Source organism: Mobula birostris, chromosome 12, assembly GCF_030028105.1.
Source record: "Mobula birostris isolate sMobBir1 chromosome 12, sMobBir1.hap1, whole genome shotgun sequence".
Classification (NCBI taxonomy): domain Eukaryota; kingdom Metazoa; phylum Chordata; class Chondrichthyes; order Myliobatiformes; family Myliobatidae; genus Mobula; species Mobula birostris.
Genome location: NC_092381.1, coordinates 24,379,523 through 24,406,582, shown reverse-complemented (window position 1 = coordinate 24,406,582; position 27,060 = coordinate 24,379,523). Strand labels below are relative to the sequence as shown.

Here is a 27,060-nt window from a genome sequence, read left to right as displayed (position 1 = left end):
ATACCAGAAGTTATATTCAGGAAAACGCACAAAACGCTGGAGGAACTCAGCAGGCCAGGCAGCATCTACGGAAAAGATGTTTCAGGCCAGGATCCTTCATTGGGACTGGAAAAAGAAAGAAGAAAAGTCAGAGTAAGAATGTGGGGGGGGGGGAGGAGGGAGGAAGAAGTACAAGGTGGTAGGTGATAGGTGAAAGTGGGGGAGGGGGAGAAGTGAACTAAACCTTTTCCAAACCTATTCTATTTCTTTTTAGTATATGTTGAGGGGAGCGGAGTCAACAACACTAATGGTTCTTTTTTTTTACGTTTCACAACAGCCCATGTCTTTTTTTTTTCTGTAGTTTAGTTGGTTAGTCTTGTTAGATTAGTTTTTTTTGGGAGTATATATTTTTTTTTCTTTTTTTTCTTTTTCATGTTAATTGGTTTATATATAATATTTGTATCCTGTAAGATTGGGAGGTTTAATATCCATGTACTGGGTTTATATTTATATATGATAATTACAACAATGTAATCCCAATAACTTTGTATGATTACTATGTTATGTTAATCTTTATCATTATGACACTAATAAAAAGATTGAAAAAGGAAAAGAGAGGTGAACTAAAGAGCTGGGAAATAGATTGGTGAAAGAGATAAAGAGCTGCTGAAGAGGGAATTGGTTATGAAAGAGTAGAAGACCGTGGAAGAAAGGGAAAATGGAGGAATACCAGAGGGAGGTAAATGGGCAGGTAAGGAGATAAGGTGAGAGAGGGAAACAGGAATGGGGAATGGTGAAGGGGGGATGCATTACTGGAAGTTCAAGAAATTGGTGTTCATGCCATCAGGTTGGAGACTACCCAGATGGAATATAAGGTGTTGCTTCTTCAACTTGAGTGTGGCCTCGTTGTGGCAGTAGAGGAGGCCGTGGACTGACATGTCAGAATGGGAAGGGGAACTAGAATTGAAATGGGAGATCACGCTTTTTCTGGCAGTAGGTGCTCAGTGAAGATGTCTCCTAATCTACGTTGGGTCTCTCTGATATACAGGAGGCCATGCCAGGAGCACTGGATACAGTAGGTGACCCTAACAGACTCACAGGTGAAGTGTCACCTCACTTGGAAAGACTGGGGCTTTGAATGGTAGTGAGGGAGGAGGTGTAGGGGCAGGTGTGGCACTTGCATGGGTAAGTACCAGGATGGAGATCATTGGGGAGGGACGAATGGACAAGGGAGTCACGTAGGGAGTGATCCCTGTGGAAAGCCGAAAGTGAGGGTGGAGGGAAAGATGTGCTGGTGGTGGGGTCCTGTTGGAGATGGCGGAAGTTATAGAGAATTATGTGCTGGACGCAGAGGCTAGTGGGGTGGTAGGTGAGGACAAGAGGAACCCTATCCCTAGTGGGATGGTCAGGAACTTCATTAGAATCATGTAAAACCTCACCACAGGTGAATTAAGACCTTATGACAAATATTTCATATCATCAAGGTAACAAACACTACATGTGGAAAACAGAAATCTCACCAGCACCTTCTCTAGGTAAATATTGGCCTAGTCAGCAATGCCCACGTCCCTCAACACTAATGAATCAAAACATCAGCATCTTGCAATTGTTATTCCAGTTTGCACTTATATTTCTTATAGGGAAGGGGATTCTGTTTGAATTCTGTGGAGAAACAGATTGTGTACGGTCAGTTCTCATTGAAGGCCAGATGAACAACAAATTGCATCAATATTGCACTATTAACAAAGTAAAACATCCCAAAACACTGCAAAGGAGCATGACGTATGTAATTGACAATGAGTGACTAAAAATGTGGTTATTTGTTTGGATTCGAATAAAGAGCATAAAACCAGGAGAGACTAAAGCAACTGCCCTACTTGATCAGCTAAATTCCAGAGAGAGCATAAACAGGAAACAGGATTACTGTATATACAATATAATCCCACTGCATTCAAAATCTTTGCAGTCAGCAGACAGAGAACATGCTCAGGAAGAACTCACAACTAATTCTTGGCAGTGGAAGGATGTACACTCTTGAACAGATCCTGGTCGTCAGTGCAAAGTCCCTCTCATCTCCTCCTCCCCACCATCCCTTGTCCTATTACTCTATTCCTTAGTCATCCCTCCTCTAACACTCTCCCTCCCTGGCATGAGAGAGCAGACTCGATGGACCAAATGGCCTAATCTTGCGTCTTGTGCTTTCCCTTTCCCACCCCTCCCCATTCCTCCTTCCTTCCCTCTCCAAACGCCTGGTTGGGTGTCACAGTGTCACAGTCAGCGTGACGCTATTACAGCTTGGGGTGTCAGAGTTCAGAGTTCAATCCCGGTGTTCCCTGTAAGGAGCTTGTACATCTTCCTCATGGAATGTGTTGGCTCCCTCTGGGCGTTCTGGTCCTCACAGTCCAAAGACATAACAGTTGGCAGGTTAATTAGTCATTGAAAATTGTCCTGTGATTAGTCTAGGATAAAATCTGGTGCACCTCGGAGGTCCTCTTCTGTGCTGTACCTCTTCGGGGGTTCCCAACCTGGAATCCACCGACCCCTCGGTTAATGATAATCCATGGCAGAAAAACGGCTGGGAGCCCCTGCTCTAAATAAACTAAATAAAAATAAATTCTGCTCCTGTTATTTCTCCACCCATTAAGAGCTCACTCCGCTCCAGATGAGCAGACCTCAAAGCACTACCATTTGCCCCCTCCCTTCTCTGGCAATAATCTCCCCACACTTCACTGCCCTCCCAATACTAGCTTTATGCAGTGCTTCCTGATAGGGAGCTGCACCCTTTCCCTCCCCAGAACTACCCTCACTCCCACCATCGGCACCCCAGTGGCCAATTAACCTCCTTTCTGGTCTCTGCTACAGCACCACCCCGGGACTAGTGCAGAGCCTTGAACCTTGAACCCTGAACCTTCAGAGAACCTCCGGCAAAATGTCATTCCATTTATTAAAGATTCCATAAAGACTTGGCACACTTAGACATGGGAGTTCCTGGTGCCAGTGCCCCACCTTCCAATTAATCTAACTATCTTCTCACATATTTTAGAGCAGAGAACAATACAGCACAAGAACAGGTTCTTCAACCCCCAACATCTGAGCCAGCCACAATGCCAATTTAAGCTGCGCATCCACATGTATGTTGTCTTTATACCTTCATTTTCTGCCTGCTCATGTGTCTGTCTCCTAAACACCACTCTAATACCTGCTCTATCACCTCCCCGCAAAGTGAGTTTCAAGAAACTAAAACTACTTGCGTAAAAAAACATTGCCCTCCACATCCCCTTCAAACTTTCCCTTTCTCAAGGTAATGTTACGTCCTTTGCCTTTTGACATTTCCACCCTGGACAAAATATAAGATGGGGCACCCTGTTCATGCCTTTCATACAATTCTTTTATACTTCTATCAGGTTGCCCCCCCCCCAACACGCTCCCCCCCACCCCACCTCAGCCTCCGCTGCTCCAGAAAAAGCAAAGACTACACTACACAAATTTAAAAAGAAACATACAACTTTAACACAGGTTGTCACTTCAATAATAAGCAAATGCTTTGAGAGGCTGGTCAAGGACTACACCTGCAGCTTGCTACCACCCACACTGGACCCTCTACAATTTGCCTACCAACACAACTGATTGACAGATGACGCAATAGCCACAGCTCTACACACCATCCTTATACATCCGGAGAAGAAGGATGCTTATGTGCGAATGCTGTTCTTGGACTACAGTTCAGCATTCAACACCATAATTCCTTCCAGGCTCCACAAGAAGCTCAGAGACCTCAGCCTTCACCCTGCCTTGAGTAGTTGGATCCTGGACTTCCTGTCAGATCACCAACAGGTGGTAAGAGTGGGCTCCCTCATCTCTGCCCCTCTGACCCTCCACACAGGTGCCCCTCAGGGCTGTGTCCTAAGGCCCCTCCTTTACTCTGTGTACACCCATGACTGTGTCACCATCCACAGCTCCAATCTGCGAATTAAAGTTGCTGATGACACTACACTGATTGGTCTAATCTCAAATACTAATCAGGCAGCCTGCAGAGAAGTCATCACCCTGACACAGTGGTATCAAGAAAACAACCTCTCCTTCAACATTGCAAAAACAAAGGAGCTGGTTGTGGACTACAGGAGGAATGGAGACAGGCTAATCCCTATTGACATCTATGGATCTGGGGTTGAGAGGGTGAACAGTATTAAGTTCCTCAGCATAAACATCACTGAGGACTTCACGTGGTCTGTACATACCAGCTGTGTGTTGAAAAAGGCACAACAGTGCCTCTTTCACCTCAGATAGTTGAAGGATTTTCATGTGGACCCCCAAATCCTAAGGAATTTCTACAAGGGCACAATTGAGAGCATCCTGACTGGCTGCATCACTGCCTGGTATGGGAACTGTACTTCCCTCAATCGCAGGGCTCTGCAGAGAGTGGTGTGGACAGCCCAGCAAATCGGTAGATGTGAGCTTCCCACTATTCAGGACATTTACAAAGACAGGTGAGTAAAAAGGGCCCGAAGGATCACTGGAGACCCGAGTCACCCCAACCACAAACTGTACCATCCGGGAAATTGTACCACAGCATAAGCCAGGACCAACAGGCTCCGGGACAGCTTCTTCCACCAGGCCATCAGACTGATTAACTCATGCTGACACAACTGTATTTCTATGTTATATTGACTGTCCTGTTGTACATACTATTTATTATAAATGACTATAAATTGCACATTGCACATTTAGACGGAGACGTAACATAAAGATTTTTACTCCTCATGTATATGAAGGGTGTAAGTAATAATGTCAATTCAATTCAGGACATTTCTGATTCTACCTCTGCTTCTACGTTAGGCAGTTCACTGGAATACAAGTATGATCCAAACACAGAGTGTCACTGTAATGCCATGGTAATGTGATTAGCTTGTAATCTCAGACATTGAATTGGACTCCAGATAGTGAATTTAATCTCAATTAATTAAATAAGTCTGAAATTAGATGCTTGTTATTAGTAACTGTACCACAAAATCGCTCTACTGCTGTAATAATGTGAAAAGCGGTGGAAAAATGAATGTGGTTGCTCTGTACAAATCTAATGGCCTACACATGGCTCCAGAGTCACTATACAACACAGAAACGTCTCTTCAACGAACTCGTCCAGGTTGGCCAAGTTGCCAACCTGAGCTAGATCCATTTACCTGTGCTTGGCCCATAAACTTTTAAACCTCTGTATCGATGAACCTCTTTAAATGTACTTTAAATGATATAATTGTACTCACCTCTATTACTTCCCCTGGCATCTTATGCCGCATTCAGACGGGCAGAGATTGGCAAGGTGCTGAATTACTCGTTCCTGGTACGGGCCAATGAGATTCATGAAGACGGGGAGGAAAAGGTTTGCATATACACATGGGCTGAAGGGCCCATTTCTATGATGCAGAACTTTTTGACTCATGGGCAATAAAAGATGGGTCTTGTCAGTCATACCATCACCCAGTGATCAATAAAAATAAATACACAGAAAGGTGGTGAAATGCAGCTGGTCAGGCAGCACCTATGGAGAGGAATAAGCAGTTATGGGCAAAGGCCTTTCATCGGGACTGGAAAGGAAGGGAGAAAAAGACATATTAAGAAGGTTGGGGGGGGGGAAGAGGAATGAGTAGGTATGAGAGGAATACCTACTCATGACAAGGTGAGGGGGAAGGTGGGAAATGATGTGAGAAGAAGGAAGGCGACTGGTGGAAAAGGCTGAAGAAGAAAGAATCTGATAAGAGAGAAGAGTGGACCACAGGAGAAAGGGAAGGAGGGACACCAGAGGGAGGTGAACAGCAGTGAGAAGGAGAGAAGGTGTAAGAGGGGAGCCAGAATGGGAAATGGGAAAAGAGAGATGTGGGAGTGGGGAGAAATTTCTAGAATCTAGAACAAATCAATGTTCATGCGATCAGGTTGCGGGTTACCCAGATGGAATATGAAGTGTTGTTCCCCCAACCTGAGAACCACTTCACCATGGCAGTAAAGGAGGCCATGGACCGACAATCTGAATGGGAATGGGAAGTAGAATTACAGTGGGAAAACATGCACCCTGTGGTGGATAGAGCGGATGTGTTCGCTTAGTGATTGTCATAAGACTGTCCAACTATTGCTTGGTTAGTATGTATGCGATCTTTCTCTGCCTTCTTCATACTGCTCCCCCGGGGGTGCCAAGGGTGGGTTTCGGCAGCTACAAAATTCGTCCATCCACTTCACTGAGAAACTTACCTACTGCAAAGAGGCAGAGTCCGACAATGTACCCCTTGCTCATTATGATGCCACGTATGACTTGTTGGAAAATGTCACTCTCGTTGACCAGATGAATAAGCGCCGCGAGAAAGTGGGAGTAACAGGCTGGGCTCTGAGGGACACAGCGATTAAAGAGCAGGAGCGGCTTGCTGGAAGAACAAATGACAGCAATGTAAATGACAAGGTCAAGGACTCGTGAAGTTGTTAATAAACTTGCAGTTATACAACTTTGTCACTTCCAGACAACTCTACAGCAGAGGAAGTAAAGTACTTATACGAGGAGTGGTCACTGTTGTAAGGTTGCATTTAGACACAGAAACAGAGCTAATGCTTTGCTGCAACTCGGGGCTCTGGGAACAGCTTTCTCCTCTTTGCCATCAGAATTCTGACTGGACAATGAACCCGTGTACAAGAACTCAATATCTTTTTCCTCTCCTTTTGCACTACTTGATTAATTTATATTTAAATATGTATTTATTGCAATTTATAGTTTTTTTTATTGTTATGTATTACAATGCACACCAGTGATTCTAAATGGTATGGAATGATGACACCATGAGCCTCCAGAAATTTTCTCCTTACTTTCTGGCCAAGAAAGATCTCCAATATAGAACATAGAATCATAGAAATCTACAGCACATTACAGGCCCTTCGGCCCACAATGTTGTGCCGACTATATAACCTAGTCTAGCAACTGCCTAGAATTTCCCTACTGCGTAGCCCTCCATTTTTCTAAGCTCCGTGTACCTCTCTAAGAGTCTCTTAAAAGACCCTATTGTATCCACCTCTACCACTGTCACTGGCAGCGCATTCCGCGCTCCCTCCACTCTTTCTGTAAAAAACTTATATATGACATCCCCCTTATACCTACTTCCAAGCACCTTAAAACTATGCCTCCTTGTGTTAGCCACTTCAGCCCGAGGAAAAAGCCTCTGGCTATCCAACCACGCCCTACTCCTTCAGTGTCATCAAGGGGACATGGCCAGAATCATCATGAGGAAATGCTGGAGATGGATTGGGCACATGATGAGAGGAGAGGCCAACTCCATCATCAAGACAGCACTTCATTGGACACTGAAGTGTGGAGGAAACACGGAAGATCAAACACAACTTGGCGCTGTACCATTGAGGTGGAAATGAGGACCCTGAACTACATCTGGGGCAAAATAGAGACGATGGCCAAGGACAGAGATGGAGGACCTTCATTGCTGTCCTAAACACCAGCGGCAAAACAGGTAGAAACTGATTCTAAGTGTTTCAGGTGAATGGTTCTTCACCTTCTCTGATATTTTATAATTTATAAGACTCTCAATCTTTTTTCAATATATTCAATAACACAGCTGTATGGGGCCAATAACTCATAACCCTCTCAGAGAAGAAATTCCTCTCCATCTCCACTTGAAATGGACAACTCTTTACATTGAAAATGCTGGCGTCTATTTCAAGATATCCCCACATCTCTTAGCAGCCACCCTGGTGTTCCAGTAAGATCAGCAATAGTTCCTACAAACTCCAAAAAATACAAGACCAAACCACCCAAGCTCTCTTCAAACATCAACCTAGGAATCACATGAATTTCCTCTTCATTGCCTCTAAAATATGCCTTAAATATGGAGACCAAACTGTCTGCCGTACTCAAAAACATTTCATTAGCCTTCCTTGCTGTACCTCCCAACATGTCGCTTTCAAGCTGCCAGAGTTTTGGGAGCATCACACCACTGTGTGATTTGCACAGGCGGAAGCCCAGTTTGCACTGTGAGAAACCACTGTCAACAACACCAAACTTTACTGTGAGATAGCATCGCTAAGTAATTCCACTGCGGGCAGAGTGTTGAGCCAACTAGACAACCCACCTGCAGGTGATAAATATGTCAGCCAGAAAACTCACCTATTACAGACTTCTGGACTGTCTGAGTCTGAGTGAGCACACCAAGCATTTGCTCTTCTCGGCCGGCCTGGGTAACACTGGGCCTTCGGAACTAATGGACTACATGCTATCTCTCCTGGGCAATCACTATCCTCGACTCATTTTTAAAGAACTCTTTAAGCAACAAATGCCTGATCAAGTTCACATAGCCTTTGCTAATACACCCTGGAAGGACTATAAGGTGTTTGTTAAGATTCCCAATAGTCCACAGGCAGAAGTTCCTCGTCCTTTCCCTGTCTCAATAAGGCCTGTCAGCAGAACCTCTAGCAGATCCACACCCACAGCTCCGAAACACACAATGCCGGATCTATGATTTTACCGTGCACACTTCAGCAAAAAAAACGCCAAGCAGTGCTGACCGCCATGTAGCTTCAACAGCGCCAGCGCATCGGGACGTTGGAGGTCTGTGAACACTGTGGGTTTTGGCTACCAGGGTCGTCTGTGGTTCATTATGGACACTCTTTCAGGGCAATGCTTCCTGGGTGACAGGGGCACTCAAGTGAGTGGGCTGACAGCATCACCCACTGATTATAAGGCAGAGAGTGACGGGCTCTTCCTGGAGGCAGCCAACAGCAGCAGCATCTGGGCTTATGGGACACGAACATGATACTCTGCTTCAGCGGACGATGATACACATGGGACTTTGTCTTTTCTAAAGTGGCTAGACATCTGCTCAATGCAGATTGCCTGTATGCCATTGATATACAGAACCTCTGGCTTGTGACTGCAAAGGACTCTGTGCCGTTACCATGTACCCCCAGTAAGTTCCCCGTGATGACTCTGTCTAGTGCATGCACAACCACCTGTGAATTCAGTCTGCTGCTGGCCGAATTCCCAAACCTCACCAAGCCAACGTTTCCCACTACAGTCACAAGGCATTGGGTCAAGCACCTCAACTAGCTTGACGGCCCTCACCCGTGCACATAGACTAGACTCAGAAAAGCTGGCTAGCACGAAGGCTCAGTTTGCTAATGTAGAAATGTTTGGCATTGTACACAGGTCAGATAGCACTTGGGCTTCAGTCCTTCACACATCCTGTAAGCCCGACAGTGATTCCGTAAGTCCATACAGTGATTACCGCTGTCTTAACAAGGCCACCACCACCGATCGTTACTCCGTCCCACGTAGTCAAGGCTTTTTGGCACATTTAGCCAGAAAGATTTTTTTTCTCCAAAGTGAACATTGTCAGGGGCTACCATCAGGTGCCCGTGTGCACTGAGGACGCTCCCAAAACTGCTGATATAATTCCGTTCGGCCTGAGTTTCTGCGCATCCTGTTTGTACTGAAAAATGCAATACAGACTTTCCAGTGACTAATGGACTTCGATTTTCCTTTTGTTTATGTGGACGACAGACTTGTCGCCAGCACATCAAAACCAAGCACTTGGCACGTCATCACACACTTCACAAGCACAGGCTGATTGTGAAGCCCTCTAAATGCCAGTTTGCATTGTCTTCTATTGACTTTCTTGGCCAGTGCATCTCCACAGAAGGTACAACTCTCCTGCTCTCAAAAATCGCTGCTATTACGGACTTCCCGCTGCGCTGCACTCCGAAAGCACCACAAGAATTTTGAAGTATAGTGAATTTCTATTACTGTTTCATTTCATAAGCTGCTGAACCTATCCTCCCCTTGTATAAAGGCACTGCCCCTAATCCCATGCTTAAGTGGTCGGTGAACATGGCCACAGCATTTGATGACAACAAACGAGCTCTTTCAAATGCTACACTACTGACATACCCGCTCCCCAATGCACCCTACAGCCATCACTACTGATGTGTCAGACTACACTGCGGGCGCTGTGCAGAAACCGCTGGAGGTGCGTGGCAGCCACTTGCCTTCTTCAGCCGGCAGCTCCACTCTAACAAGAGTAGGTACGGCATAGTTGACCCCAAGCTTCTCCGTCTCTCTCTCTCTCTGGCCATCCGCCATTTTTGTTTTCTACTGAAGGTTCGTCACTTCGCAGCGTTGGTTGACCACAAACCTCTCATGCGCGTGATGGCCAAAGCGTCAGACCCTTGGCCTACACGGGAGCAACGGCACTTGGCCTGCTTTTTGGAATTCACGACTGACATACAGCACATCGAAGGGAAAAATAACGCTGGGGCTGATTGCCTCTCACAGCTCGCTGCCGATGCTATACACAATGGGGGTTAACTATGCCGGCAAGGCAGCTGAACAAGCTACTGACTACCGGTCCAGGTTTACAGGATAGCAGTCACGGGCCTGCAGCTGGCTGACAGCAAGTTCAGGGACGCAGGAGTTTCTCTCCTTTGCGTGTTTCAACCACTCTCGCCCCACAGTGCCCACAAACTAGAGGCGTACTGTTTTTAACTCTACTCACGACATCTCGCAACCGAGCAGGAAGGCTTCAAGGAAACCAGCAGCTTTAAAGTTTGTCTGGCACAGCCTTAGGAAGGACATGTGAGACTGGGGAGTAGCCTGTGTTTTGTGTCAGCAGGCAAAAATTAACCATCAAGTTTAAGTGACATTGGCACCTTCTGAGGTCCCTGAGCAACAGTTTCAGCACATCAATGTGGCCCCGGTTGGTCCACTTCCCCCGGCCCCCGCGGTTTCATGCATCTCCTTACCATGATGACCATGGTGCACTGTGGCCAGACGTTCTCCCTCTAGTGCCATGGCAGCTGCAGACGTGGCTCGGGCATTCATCAGTACCTGGGTCGCTCGCTTCGGCACCCCACCTGATATTTCTTCCGACCACAGTCCCCAATCCACGTTGACCGCTGAGCCATAATGGCCCAGAACCTCAGCGTTAAATTGCATCACAGATGGCACATCACTCACAGCCTAATGGCCGGTGTCAGTGTGGTTTCACCGTTCCTTAAAGGCTGCTCTGAGGGCCTCCCCGAAAGATGAGTCTTGGCAAAATGGTCTCCAGTGAGTCCTGCTGGGGCTCAGAATGGCTCCAAAAGAGAGCTTGCAGTCCTCTGCAGCTGAGCTGGTGTGCGGGTAGCGGCTATGGGTGCCGGGTGATTTTATTCCTGAAGCCACCACTGCCTCGTTGGCGTCTCAGCAGCATTCCTTCCTCCTCAGTAGATTCAATTCTTTTATACCTATTCCCACCTCCCATCATGGCCTACAGTCTCTTGGGTTCTGTTGACCCATGTTCTACCTCGCTTGTTCTTGTTTGCCATGATGCACGTCAACACCCCTTGAGCCCCCTTACAATGGCCCGTTCCACGCTATGGATTGGGCAAAAAGACCTTTATTGCAGATAGGAAAGATAAACCTGAATGTATTTCTGTAAATCGCCTTAAACCGGCCCACCAAGACTTGGATGGCTCCACTGCCGTACGCCCTGCATCATGACATGACCATGTGTGAGTCAGCCCATCCCTGGATGACCAGAAGCACCTGCTGTTACTCCAGTCCAGCACGTAGGACCCAAGTAGGGCGGCTTGTACAAGTTCTAGACAGGCTCACAATGTTGGTGTTGGTGAATTCTGTGGAGGTGGAGGGCCTGTGTAAGGTAACGTAATGGGTGACAGATGACACATATTGTTCACAATAGAACCTACTCTACATAATTCACATACACTGTCATTGAGTTGTGTTCCCCTTAAGAGACAGTGTCTGGCATAATGATGTCAGTGTTAGGCGACTGCTTTTGCTTTGTTGGTAAGGTAAGTAAAGGGCTACGGCTTTTGTTAAGCACATAAAACGACTCCCACATGTTTTATTCACAAGATCCTACACCACTACCTATTAAATCCTCCCAACGGTGTGTGTCTCAAATAGCCTCTGACAACCAAGTCCAATTCCTGGCCTTCACACATGGCTTAGCTACTAAGCCTGGTGGAAGCATTTCCACTGACAGGGGAAGGGACAAGGGCGAGCGACTGACGCCAGGCACTTTGGGCAGGTGGGGCTCATCAGCCGTGGTTGACAGCTCATTTAGGAGAAGGAAAACTCTGATCTCAAATCTCTTCTGCCTTGCAGCTATACCTACGTATGGAGAAGGCTTCAGGAGTAAACCCAAGGGGAAATTCTGGTCGGAGTCCCTAAGGCAGTTCCTACATTGAGCTCAAAAGGTTCAAAGGTTCATATATTATCAAAGCATGTATCCATATACAATTCTGAAATTTGTATTCTCCAAATCACCACAAAACAAAGAAAGAACACGTAAGTTTCAGCGAGAAACATCAAACCCAACCCCCATTAAAAAACGAACAGCATCCTGATCAACCCCTAAAACCCCTCTCCTCCCGCACAAAACAGAACAAGAACATTGACCCCCCCCCCCGCAAAAAGCAACCCCTCCCCCACATGAAAAACTAACAAAACATCAAACCCCAAACACACACCCCTCACAAAACGGGAAAGGAACAGGCGATAAAAAACATAGAATATAAAAACTATAAATCCGAAAAAGTCTACAGTCCATAAATACAATATCCAATCCATAAACGCTGAACCACAATATGACCGACATTCATCGAAAGAGAGGGACACCACACGAGGAAGAGAGGCCTACACTCTGACTGGCAACTCCTGCGACACTACTTTATTGATCTCTGCCATTCCTTTGGATTCATCTGCTGCATAACAAGGGGGAGCCTGGCACCTGAGCAACAGCTTGCTCTCTATATTGTATTGCCCTGGCTTACATACTGGATTGTGTATCACATGGACAACTGGGATGTGACATCCATGGTTGACTCCAACCAACAGAGGGCATCAAATCCGCTGCAAACTCCACAGAACCTGGGAAATTTTAGTATATTACAACCAATGCATTCATTACCTTTGTGAGAACTAGTTCAGACCTTGCGACACTGGTGATCAGGACTAGGCTTCTGATTGGCTTTTAGTTTGTCCCAGAGTTTGAACCCATAACCTTCTATTTTAGGGCACAAGTTCCACCACTGACCTCAAATAATACACAAGGGCAGCAATGCTTATTTTTTTCGAAGGCATCCATCATTAAGGGCCCTCATCATCCAGAACATGCCCTCTTCATATTGCTACCATCAAGAAATAGGTACACGAGCCTGAAGACACACACTCAACATTTCTGGGACAGCTCGTTCCTCTCCACCATCAGATTTCTGAATGGTCATTGAACCCATGAACACTACTTCACCATTCTTTTTCTTGCTCTCTTTTTTCTCTGCTTTTTGAATTTGATTTTTTAAATATATAATGTACTTCTAATTGTAATTTATAATTTTTTTATTATTTTGTATTGCAATATACTTCTGCCGCAAAACAGTAAAGTTCATGACATACTGTATGCCAGAGATATTAAACCTGATTCTGAGGATGACGAGCAAAGGAAATCCATAGAACTTTGAACAGTACAGCACTGTACAGGCCCTTCAGCCCACGATGTTGTGCTAACCCTATAACCTACTCTAAGATTAATCTAACCCTTCCCTCCCACATAGCCCTCTATTTTTCTATCATTCACGTACCTGCCTAGGAGTTCCTAATGCACCCGTCTCTACCACCACTCCTGGCTGTGCGGTCCACAGGCTCACTACTCTCTGCATAAAGAAACTATCTCTGACATTCCTCCTGCACTTTCCTCCAATCAGCTTAAAATCACAGCCCCTCGTAATAGCCACTTCTGTCCTGGGATGATCAGATCAACTCAACTGATTCTTGCAACGCCATATAGAAACGATGGCCTACAAGTGTGCATCGACATTAATCTCATGAATGCCCATTTGCAATTTGGTAGGATAATACCCTCAATTCATGTCCTTTTAACACCCTGGTCCATCAGGAATGCTTTTAAAGAGCTGTTTTTGGGTCAGGGCTTGGAAGGTGTTGAAACACACAGGTATGAAGACATGACTAGGTGTATCCGTTGAAGCCCATCTGAAGTGATACCGAAGCTACAACTGCACCCCAAGAGAAGCAACTGAAGAAAGCACAGGAGACAATTGCCCTCCCACAATGAGACGTGGCGTATAATTACAGCTCTATAAAGTGCTGCATGACTACTTCAGAAAGGACTAATTACTAATAAATACGTTAATGGTTTCAGAGTGCAATTTAAATTTTATAACTTTGACCTGTCTAGCAGGATGTGGTTCACCGAAGAGTAAGTAAACCTGAAGAGATACCATCTCACCTTGGCGGAACTGGTAATGTTGGACAGAGGTGCGCTGCTTTCAAAGGCTCTGTGTAGTCGGAAATGTCTAAATTGTACACGCACAAATAGGAACCTAAAGAGCAAGCAAACAGCCAAATTAACTCACACCTGAGCTCGAAAGTAGGCACCAATGTGCTCAATAAAGATTAAAGATTAGGCACGTAAACTCTTCCCGGGCTTCCAGCTGGGTTCAAGTGTTAATTTTACCTGACGTTTTGATGCTAAACTCTACTATCTTCATTAGGGATGATGCCTAGGCAGGTCCAGTCTGGTGGTATATATACTCACCTCCCGTCGTCTGTCCCTCCTGATTGGTTAGTCCTTAACCAGTCAGGTTTCCACTGTCCCACTATGCTTAAATATAATACGATTTTAATGGAATATGATTGTAAACAAGGTGGGACTGTGGAAATCTGATCAGTTGAGGACTAATCAATTAGGAGGGACGGACGACAGGAGTTGAGCATATAAACCACCGGACTAGACATGCTTAGGCATCATCCCTGATGAAGATGGCGGAGTCTGTCACAGTCAAAACCGACAACTGGACCTGGCTGGATGCCCAAGAAGAGTTTATGTATCATATGCACCGGGAAAGCACTAGATCCTTTTTCATTAAAGATTAGCTTTGTTTGTCATACATTGAAACATACAGTGAAAAGCATTGTTTGCATCAATGACCCACATAGTCCGAAGATGTGCTGGGGACAACCCACATGCTTCTGGCACTAACATAGCATGCCCACAACTTACTAATCCTAACCTGTACATCTTTGGACTGTGGGAGGAAACTGGAGCACCTGGAGGAAACCCACACGGTTACAGAGAACGCACAAACTCCTTATACACAGCGGCTGGGATTGAATCTGGATAGCCGATAGCTGGCGCTGTAGAGTGTTATGCTAACCGCTGTGCTATGTGTCAGGTTTTACACTCCAAATCAGTGGAGAAATGCTCATTCCCTCATCCTGTGTTGTTGGTGTTCTCTGCCATGAATAACTTCTATTCAGTATAGTTTTGCACATTGGCAGTGGTGTTGGCTTATTTTAGGTGGCTGGGTGGAGATATGTCTCTACCAAAGGAGGTGTAAGGTGCTCCTTCCCTCTGTTAGCCTGCAGGTTACCCTTAGCCAAGGTGTAGCACCTGCATATCCCCCTCCACACTCCCTAACACCACCACCACCCCCTCCCACCATCAGGATCACATGAAACCATGGGAGCAGGTGGTGGATGGTCGTATGAACAGTTGGTGCACATCACGAGTCCTGGTTATGCGACCACTGACGCCAGGCAGACAATCTCTGAAGAGTATTGATAATGGCTGAGGTTACCCGTCTTGGAAAGACACTGCCCAGAAGAAGGCGATGGCAAACCACTTCTGTCAAAATATTTGCCAAGAATAATCATGGTCATGGAAAGACCACGCTTGTCTATGTCATATGACACGACGCATAACAAACAAATGATTGATTTATTATTCTCACCATACAGAGATATAAAGCAGAGTTTTTACATGCCACCCAGGTAGATCATGCCATTGTATACGTATATCGAGGTAGTAAAAAGAAAGCAGCATGCAGAATACAGTGTAGCAGATACAAACAAAGAGCTGTTCAGGTGGACAAAGTACAAGGGCCACGATGAGGTAGATCGAGAAACCAAAACTCATCTTTAGCATTACAGAGCAGATTAAAGATCTAAAGATTAGCTTTACTTGTTGTGGAATCACCAGCCTGGGATGCACTGGTGGGGATGGCTGCAGCAGAGTTACTGAGAGAGAATGGCCTGTCTCCACACTGAGGGCATCTTTTATCAGAGTCAGAATCAGGTTTATTTTCACTGACATACTGTACATCCTGAAATTCAATATTTTCTGGCAGCAGTACAGTGCAACATATAACATAGACTACAAATTACAATAAGAAGTGCATATACTTCTATAAATACATATATAGGAGAGAGAGGGTCTCTCTCCCCTACCACCCACCTGACCAACCAGGCCATATACCAGAAGCGCTGTGTTTGTAGAGCACTCTGCATTGTCAAGGACTCTTACACCATGCAGTTTTGGTCCCCTAATCTGAGGAAAGACATCCTTGCCATAGAGGGAGTACAAAGAAGGTTCACCAGATTAATTCCTGGGATGGCAGGACTTTCATATGATGAAAGACTGGATGAACTAGGCTTATACCCGTTGGGATTTAGAAGATTGAGGGGGGATCTGATTGAAACGTATAAAATCCTAAAGGGATTGGACAGGCTAGATGCAGAAAGATTGTTCCCGATGTTGAGGAAGTCCAGAATGAGGGGTCACAGTTTGAGGATAAAGGGGAAGCCTTTTAGGACCGAGATTAGGAAAAACTTCTTCACACAGAGAGTGGTGAATCTGTGGAATTCTCTGCCACAGGAAACAGTTGAGGCCATTTCATTGGCTATATTTAAGAGGGAGTTAGATATGGCCCTTGTGGCTAAAGGGATCGGGGGTATGGAGGGAAGGCTGGTACAGGGTTCTGAGTTGGATGATCAGCCATGATCATACTGAATGGCGGTGCAGGCTCGAAGGGCCGAATGGCCTACTCCTGCACCTATTTTCTATGTTTCTATGTTTCTATGAAAACCACAAGCTAGAAGAAAATCTGTTTTCCCTTCCATGATTATCAAAGGAAACAGCCACAGTACCTAAGAAAGATGCCAGAATGCAATGAAGCTACAGCAGATTTGCCATCAAAATAATGATTCAGATTTATTTATTTATCACATGTACATCAAAACATACAGTGTATCATCTGCATTAACAACCACCACAACCCAAGGATCTGCTGGGGGCAGCCTGCAAGTGTCACCACATATTCTTGCGCTAACACAGCATGCCCACAACGCTCAGCAACATCAAAACAACAGCAAAACATGTGCCTTTTCTCCCTGCCATCCACCCACCCACTCACGCACAGAGACAGGCCCCCATCCCCAGCACAGTCCACCTCCTGGCATCCAACTTCCAGTCCCTGGTCTGAACTCGCAGACACTGGGCCTCTGTCTCCAAGGCACACCCATCCAAAGACCTCAACCATTGGACTTAGACTTCCGGATTCACTGGTTTTGGGCTTTGACCTTCAGTATCGACCCCAGGACTCTGAACTCCAAACACCTCCTTGTCACCATCTGAAATTATGCCAACAATAGTTGTGTCATTGGCAAATTTATAGATGGTGTTTGAGCTGTGCCTAGCCACACAGTCGTGGGTGTAGAGAGAGTAGAGCAGTGGGCTAAGCACACATCCTTGAAGTGTGCCAGTTTTGATTGTCAGCGAGGTGAAAATGTTATTTCTGATCCACACCAGATCAGATTTATGGATCATTGGTATCTTTTCTGGGGAAGGTACAACCTGTATAAAAACGATGGGTTACACCTAAACCCAAGGGGGCGGGGACCAATATCCTTGCGGGTAGATTTGCTAGAGGTGTTCGGGATGGTTTATACTAATTTGGCAGGGGGATGGGAACTGGAGTGATAGTACTGAGAATGAGGTAGTTGGGTTACAAACAGAGGCAGTGTGTAGTGAGACTGCTAGCAAGAAGAGGCTGGTGATAGGGTATATTGCAATCAACAGGATGAGTTGCAATGTAAAAGGTGGACAAAATCAAAAAGGGTGAATACAGGACTGAAGGTGTTACATTTGAATGCATGCAGTATACGGAATTAGGTAGATGACCTTGTAGCATAGTTGCAGATTGGCATGTACGACATTGTGGGCATTACTGCATCTTGGCTGAAAGATTATAGCTGGGCGCTTAATGTCCAAGGACACACATTGTATTGAAAAGAGGCTGGTACGCAGAGGGGTGGCATGGTGCTGTTGGTAAAAAAACGAAATCAAATCATTAGAACAAGGTGGCATAGGATCAGAAGGTGTTGAATCGTTGTGGGTAAAGCGAAGAAACTGAAAGGGTAAAAGACACTGATGAAAGGTATATACAGACCTCCAAACAGTAGTAAAGATATGGTCTACAAATTACAATAGGAGATAGAAAATGGATGTCAAAAGGGCAATATTATGATAGTCATGGGGGAAAATTCAGTATACAGGTAGATTGGAAAACTAGGTTGGTGCTGGATCAAGAGGGGGAATTTCTGGAATTCCTATGAGATGGGTTTTTTTTAGAACAGCTTGTGGTTGAGCCAACTATGGGATCAGCTGTTCTGGACTGGGTGTTGTGCAATGAACCAGAATGGATTAGAGAGCTTAAGGCAAAGGAACTCACCCTGCAGTTTGAGGAGGAGAAGCTAAAGCCAGATGTATCAGTATTACAGTGGAGAAAAGGGAATTACAGAGGCATGAGAGAGGAGCTGGTCAGAATCGATTGGAAAAGAACCAAGATGGCAAGGATGACAGCACAGCAGCAATGGCTGGAAATTCTGGAAGCAATTCAGAAGGCACAGGATATATACGGTACATCCCAAAGAGGAAGGAGAGGGACAAGGAAATGGTGGATGAACTGAATGAGTATTTTACATCAGTTTTCATTGTGGAAGACACTAGCGGTATGCTGGAAGCTTGAGAGTGTCGGGGCAGAAGTGAGTGAAGTTGCCATTATTAGGGAAAAGGTTCTCGGGAAATTGAAAGGTCTGAAAATAGATAAGTCACCTGGACCAGATGTTGTACACCTCAGGGTTCTGAAAGAGGTGGCTGAAGAGATTGTGGATGCATTAGTAATAATCTTTCAAGAATCAATTGACACTGCCATGGTTCCAGAGGAGTGGAAAATTGCAAAGTCTCTCCACTCTTCAAGAAGGGAGAGAGGCAGAAGAAAGGAAATTATAGTCTAGTTAGTCTGACCTCAGTGGTTGGGAAGATGTTGGAGTCGATTGTTAAGGATGTGGTTTTGGGATACCTGGAGGCACGTGATAAAATAGGCCGTAATCAGCATGGTTTCCTTAAGGGAAAATCTTGCCTGACATATCTGTTGGATCTCTTTGAAGAAATAACAAACAGGACTGACAAAGGAGAGTCGGTGGTTGTTGTGAACTTGGATCTTCAGAAGGCCCCTGACAAGGTGCCATGCATGAGGCTGCTTAATAAGTTAAGAGCCATGGTATTACAGGAAAGATACTAGCATAGATAGATCATTGGTTGATTAGTAGGAGGGAAAGAGCAGGAATAAAGGGACACACATCAAAGTTGCTGGTGAACGCAGCAGGCCAGGCAGCATTTCTAGGAAGAGGTACAGTCGACGTATCAGGCCGAGACCCTTCGTCAGGACTAACTGAAGGAAGAGCTACGTCGACTGTACCTCTTCCTAGAGATGCTGCCTGGCCTGCTGCGTTCACCAGTAACTTTGATGTGTGTTGCTTGAATTTCCAGCATCTGCAGAATTCCTCGTGTTTGCGAGGAATAAAAGGAGTCTTTTCTGACTGGCTGCTGGTGACTAGTGGTGTTCCACAGGGGTCTGTGTTCGGACCGCTTCTTTTTACGTTCTATATTAATGATTTGGATGACAGAATTGATGACTTTGTGGCCAAGTTTGTGGATGGTACAAAGATAGATGGAGCGGTAGGTAGCTTTGAGGAAATAGAGAGACTACAGAAGGACTTGGACACTTTTCTAAATGGAGAGAAAATTCAAAAATCTTCGGAGCAAAGGAACTTGAGAGACCTCGTGCAGGATTCTTTAAAGGTTAATTTTCAGGTTGAGTTTGTGGTGAGGAAGGCAAATGCCATGTTAGCATTCATTTCAAGAGAACTAGAATATAAAAGCAAGGATGTAATGTTGTGGCTTTAGGAAGCACTGCTGAGGCCTCAGAGTATTGTGATATGTTAACACTAAGGAATTAAAAGCCGCTGGTCATCTCCGTCTGTTTCCCAAATGTGGACTGAGAGTAGAAGTACAACCAGGTGAGTGGACCTTCCAAAGTGTTGTCGTGGGATGGCATGATAAGCATTCTTGATGGTGGTATAACAGTGGTCAAGTCTGTTGGCTCCTTTGGTTCCAGGTGACATGTTGGTGGCAATTGTTCAGAGACTTTTTCAAGCTGGCCTGGTTAAAATTTCCCACAATGATAGGGAAAGCATCAGGTTGTGCAGTTTTGTGCCTGCTGATTACATTGCTCAGCTCCTCCAGTGTCTGTCTGATGTAGGCCTGAGGTGGAACACAGGCGAGGATAAATTTTTTTAGTCAGAGTGTAGTGAATCTGTGGATTGCTTTGTCACAGACCGTGATGGAGGCCAATTTCATGAGTATATTTAAGACGGAAGTTTATCATTTCCTGATCGGTCAGGGCATCAAAGTATATGGCGAGAAGGCAGGTGTATGGGGTTGAGTGGGATCCAAAATCAACCACATTGGAATGGCGGAACAGAGTCGATGAGCTGAATGGCGAATTCTGTTCCTATGTCTTATGGTCTTATGGAATGTATACTGCTACTAGGATGATGGGTGGAAAACTCTCTCAGCAGATAAAAGGGACGACGTTTGACCACTAGGATATTCCAGGTTGGGTGAGCAGAACTGAGACAGAATCGCCAACATTTATGCACCATGATGAGTTAATCATAACACATATTCCACCTTTTCTGTTTTTAAAAGACTGAACCGTCTTTGTGGAGAATCGTGAAGCCATTGAGCCGCTGTGCTGAATCCAAGATGGCGGGGGATAGCCACGTTTCCATGAAGCAAAGTACACAGCAGTCCCTGATGTCTCTCTGGTTCAGCAATCTTGCTCAGAGGTCTTCAACTTCATTTTCCAGAAACTGTAATTCACCAGCAGGGTAGTCAGGAGAGGAAGTCTAAAGGCTCTGCATCTCAACTGTACCTTTCCAACAGTGCAACAACAATGCAATGTTCTTTTCTTAAAGGGGACCTGCACTTGCCACCCAAGTCTGCTGTCCAAGATTCATTGATTTTCCCTATTGATAGATTTTTTTAATCGTTTTGTGGATTTCAGCCGTAGTCGTCCTAACAGGAATGTTTGATGATGCGTGGAAAGAGTCACCACTTAATGGCACCATCGTACATGGAAGTAACATCTTACCTCCAAGTGTGGTCTAACCAGTGTTTTACGCGACTTCACGATGGGCAATAAATGGTTATGCCGGTGATACCCAGAGGAGATGAGTGAGTTTTAAAGCTATTGTGAATTTGTCAGACTTCACTCAGAGAAGTGTGCCAACACAGTGAAATTTTGAACAGCTGAGAAGCACAGATACATCTAAAGAAAATATAAACAGGTTCACAAATAAAATAAGCTCAAAGCTTATGTTGAAAGCAGATTATTTGGCTGCTGCGGATCACAGACATTGCTCAGTATCAGCCAGTTAAACACAGTGCCCTCTCCCTGTGTGATAAATCTGATATATTGCTGAGTAAACATGCATACCATTATACTGAGCAAAAAGTTTTATCTCTTCCAGATCATTCAGTTGCTCCTGAGGACAGCTGGATACACAAATCGACATTGAATTTATTTTATGGTCCGTGAAGTCCACGTTGCAGGTGTTCAGGAAGAAGACGTATCTATTTGAAAATAAAACACCACATTAATGTGCGAAAAATAAAAAGTGCAGTCCGGATCCAGATGAACTGGTCAGTGAGTGAGATTGTTAGTACAGCATTCGGTTAAAGTTCGAAGCAAATTTATTATCAAAGTACGTATATGTTACTGCATAACACCTTGAAATCCATTCTCTTATGGGCATTTACCAAGAAACAGAAATGCAATAGAATTTTATGAAAGACTAGTGTGGGTATGTGGCCAAGTGTTTAAGGCATTGGACTAGTGACCTGAAGGTCGTGAGTTCGAGCCCCAGACGAGGCAGCGTGTTGAGTCCTTAAGCAAGGCACTTAACCACACAGTGCTCTGCAACGACACCGGTGCCAAGCTGTATTGGCCCTTGCCCTTCCCTTGGACAACATTGGTGTCGCGGAGAGGGGAGACTTGCAGAATGGGCAACTGCCTGTCTTCCATACAACCTTGCCCAGGCCTGCGCCCTGGAGAGTGAAGACTTTCCAGGTGCAGATCCATGGTCTCTCAAGACTAACGGATGCATTATTATTATTATTAGACCTAAACAAAGACTGACAACGAATATGCTAAAGAAGACAAAACTGTACAAATAAAATCAATACTGAGAAGATGAGTTGTAAAAAGTCCCTGAAAATGAGTTTGTAGATCATAGAATCAGTTCACAGCAATGGTGAATGAAATTACTCACAGTGGTTCAGGAGCTTGATGGATGTAAGGTAATAGTGTTCCTGGCAGTGTGGGACCTACCTCCTTCCCATTGGCAGCATCAAGAAGAGGCCATGGCCCGGAAGGTGGGGATCTTTGATGATGCATGCTGCTTTCTTGTGGCAATGCTCTATCTCAACGTACACACTGGTGGGGAGAGCTTCCCCTGTGATGGACTGGTCTGTACCCACCACTTTCTATAGCCTCCTCTGTTCCTGGGTATTAGTGTTTCCATACCAGATCATGATGCAACCAGTTAGGATACTCTCTATTGGAGTTTGTCAAAATTCTTGGTGACATGCCAAATCTACACAACTTCTAAGAAAGTCGGGGTACTGTTGTATTGACACTTATGGATCCATTGATATGTTAACACTAAGAAATTTAAAGCTGTTGACCGTCTCCACCTCTGTTCCCCTAATGTGTACTGGCTCATGGACCTCCAGCTTCTTCTTCCTGTAGTCGATAGTCAGCTTTTTGGTTTGTTGGCTCCATTCATCTAGATTTTCAATCTCCCTCCTAAATGCTGATTAGTCACCAACTTTGATTTGGCCAACAACAGTGATGTCACAAAATGCTGGAAGAACTCAGCAGGTCAGGCAGCACCTATGGAAATGAACAAACAGAATAAACGGTCAATGTTTGTTCATTTCCAGGGATGTTGCCTGACCTGTTGAGTTCCCCCAGCATTTTGTGTATGTTGCTTTGAATTTCCAGTATTTGCAGAATTTCTTGTGTTAGTGTTGTAATTAGCAAACTTAATTACCATGCTGGAGCTGTACTGAACCACACAATTGTAAGGATAAATGAGAGGAACAACAGACTAAGCACACGGCCCTGTGGTGTAACTGTGCTGATGGTGAGTGTGAAGGAGATGCTGCTGCTAATCCGTAATAATCCATGTAATTTCCCTTAGCAGGCTGTAATGACTGCAGTTTACATACCGCCAAAGGCAGATGTTAAGCAAGCACTTGATGTATTGAGGGCAATAAAGAAACAGCCTACCCTGATGCCTTTTAAATCATTATCAGAACTTCAATCGGGCTTCTTTGAAGAAATTTGTGCCTCACTATCATCAACACACCACCTGCAGCACCAGGGGTCCCAACACACTTGACCACTGCTACACTACCATAAGGAATTCCTACCATCTCATGTCTAGACCGCATTTTGGCAAAGTCAATCATCTGGTTGTCCTTCTCCTCCGTGCATACAGACAGAGGCTAAAGAGCAAAGCTCCAGAGGTAAGGACAACAAAGGGGTATTCACGGGAGGCAGAGGAGCAGCTAGAGACTGCTTAGAGTCAGTGGACTGGGCCATGTTCAAGGACTCATATGAGGGTCGGAATAATATGCCATAGACTTTATAAAGCCAGTCGTGGATGAGTTTTCCCCATCTGAAAGACCTTGATGAACGAAGAGATGTGCAATCTGCTGAGGGCCAGATCAGTGGCATTCAGGTCTGGCAACCAAGTAGGTCCAGGTATGACTTTTGGAAAGCCATCTTACTTGCAAAGTGGCAATTGTAGACCAAACTTGAATCACAGAGGGATTCTTGACGTGGTTGGCAGGGATGGAATGCTATCTCTTCCTACAAAATAAAATGAGCAAAATATGTGATAACAAATTTCATTCACAGATGAGCTCAATGCCTTTTATGATAGGTTTGACTGACAATGGGGGCACCTTCATGAATTCCATGACTTGGTCTCTGAGGCTGACGTGACAGGAGGGTGAACCCATGGAAAGACTAGGCAGGGAACGTGGCTGAGAACTGAAGACTTGTGCTGATCGACTGGTAGGAGTGTTCACCGATACCGTTAACCTCTCGCTTCAGTAGTCTGAGGTACCCACCTGATTCAAGTAGGTTTCAATTATACTGGTGCCCAATTATTAAGTGGTAACCTGCCCTTATGACCATCATCCAGTTAAACTTTCATCTACTGCAATGAAGTTCTTTGAGAGGTTGGTGATGAAACATATCATCTCCTGCCTGAGGAGTGACTTAAATCCATTTCAATTTGCCTAATGTCACAACAGGTCAACAGCAGATGCTATTTCATTGGCTTTTCACTCAACCCTGGAACATCTGGACAGTAAAGACGCTTACATCAGGAAGCTCTTCATTGACTACAGCTCTGCATTCTACACAATCACCCCCTCAAAACTAATCAATAAACTTCAAGAACCAACATCAATACCTCCTTGTGCAACTTGACTCTCGATTTCCATACATGCAGACCCCAATCATTTTTGATTGGCAACAACATCTCCTCCACAATTACCATCAGCACAGGTGCAACACAAGGCTGTGTGCTTAGACCTCTGCTCTGCTCGCTTTATGCTTATGACTGTGAGGCTAAAGTTAGCTCTAATGATCATATTTAAGTTTTCTGGAGACACCACTGTTGTTGGCCAAAAAAGTTGTGACAATTCATCATATAGGAGGGAGATTGAAAATCTGGCTGAAATGGTGCCACAACAACAATTTCTCACTCAACATCAGCAAAACCAAAGAGTTAATTATTGACTACAGGAGGAAACCGGGGGTCCATGAGGCAGTCCTCATTAGGGGATCAGAAGTGAACAGGGTCAGCAACTTTAAATCCCTCGGCATTATCATTTCAGAAAATCCGTCCTAGGTCCAGCAAGTAAGTGCCATTACAAATAAGGCACGACAGTGCCTCTACGTCCTGAGAAGTTTGTGAAGCTTCGGCATGTCATCTGAAACTTTAACAAACTTCTATAGATGTGTGGTGGACAGTATATTATCTGGTTGCACCATGGCCCGGTATGGATACACCAATGCCTTTGATTGGAAAAGCCTGCAAAAAGTAATAGATACAGCCCAGCCCACTATAGGCAACGCCTTCCCCACCATTGAGCAAGCACCGTCATAGCACTAAGCTAATTGCATTTATTCTTCCACCCATCAACTCCCTCCAGACAACTCTATCATTCACGGGCAGATTAGCTATAATTTACAGTGGCTCGGTAACCCACTAACCTGCGTGTCTTCACGACATGGGAGGAAATTGTCGGGTCTTGGAGAAACCCATGTGGTCACAGGCTGAACGTGCAAATAACACACAGGCAGCCCAGGTACCAAGGCCACTGAGCCATAAGGCAGCAGCATTACCAGCTGCACCACCAGGGTGCCTTTAATTGTTAGCCCCATGAAAAAACATGAACGGATAATACATACAGACATTTCATGGAATTACAGAGAAAATGCTGCACTACTAGCACTGTAAAGTTTGGGGCAGTTGATTTAAAATTTTGTTTTTGCAAGACCGTTAAACAGTTTCCAAAGAATAACTTTTCAAGAATAACCTTCTAAGTTCACTGCTTCTTGAATGTGACAACACAAGCAGACAGAGAGGCAAAGAAAGTGTATGGTACACCTTCATCAGTCAGGACAGTCATATTGCAACTGTATAAAACTTTGGCTGGACTATATTGGAATATCGTACGCTGTTCTCATTGTTTCATCACAGCAAAGATGTGGAGACTTTGGAGAGGATGCAGAAGAGGTTAAAAAAAAGGTGCTGGAGGAACTGGGTAGATTTGGCAGCATCTATGGAGGGAAATAGTCAATGGACATTTCAGGTTGAGACCCATCTGAAGTGATGAAGCATTGTAGCTCAAAACTGACTGTCCATTTTCCTCCATCGAGCCTGCCAACCTGCTGAGTTCCTCCAGCGTCTTGTTATTTGGCTCCAGATCCTGACATCAGCAGTCTCTTGTGTCTAACAGGATGTGACTGGATTAGAAAGTATCAGCTATTAGGAGAGTCTGGACAAAATGGATTGTTTTCTCGGAGTAAACATGGTCCAATCACACCGTAAGCCTGGACGTTCTTCCTTCTCCCCCATCCCATCAGGCAGAGGATACAAAAGGTTAAAAGCACATATCCTCAAGCTCAACGACAGCTTCTGTCTCACTGTCATAGACTATTGGACAGTTCCCCAGATCGTTTCACAATCTCACTCGTTATCACCTTGCATCTTATTGTCTACCTGAACAGCAGTTTCTCAGTAACAGTAACACGTCTACACTGTTATTGCTCAGCTTGTACTGCCTCAATGGACTGTCATAATGAATCGATCTGTATGCAAGACAAGCTTTTCACTGTACGTCAGTAGATATGACATTAATTCACCAGTTTACCAATTTTCTCTGGGACACCAGAAGCTGAGGGGTGACCTGATAGAAATATATAAAATGATCAGAGGTACAGGTAGGGTTGGGTGATGGGGTGGAGTTACATCTCTACCAAAGGAGGTGTAAGGTGTTCCATCCCTCCGCTAGCCAGCAGATCGCCCTTGAGCAAGGTGTAGCACCTGCTTGTCCCACTGATCAGGGTCACGTGAAGCCACGGGAGCAGGTGGTGGATGGTCATATGAGCAGCTGGTGCATATCACAAGTCCTGGTTAGGCAACCACTGACGCCAGGCAGACAATCTCTGAAGAGTATTGATAATGGCTGGGGTCACCTGTCTTGTAAAGACACTGTTCAGAAGAAGGCAATGGCAAACCACTTCTGTAGA

General features: G+C 45.1%; 1 protein-coding gene across 2 annotated transcripts in view; it reads right to left on the bottom strand.

Annotated features, from left to right (window-relative positions):
• The window catches only part of LOC140205797 (choline transporter-like protein 3), a 159,434-nt gene that overhangs the window by 80,344 nt on the left and 52,030 nt on the right, over positions 1-27,060 (bottom strand). For both annotated transcript variants that reach the window (XM_072273486.1, XM_072273487.1), the window contains exons 4-6: positions 21,661-21,797; positions 14,268-14,361; positions 6,220-6,389 (exon numbers count right to left, since the gene is read on the bottom strand). In XM_072273486.1, the coding sequence (XP_072129587.1) occupies positions 6,220-6,389; positions 14,268-14,361; positions 21,661-21,797 (401 nt within the window). The remainder of the gene's footprint in view (positions 1-6,219; positions 6,390-14,267; positions 14,362-21,660; positions 21,798-27,060) is intronic.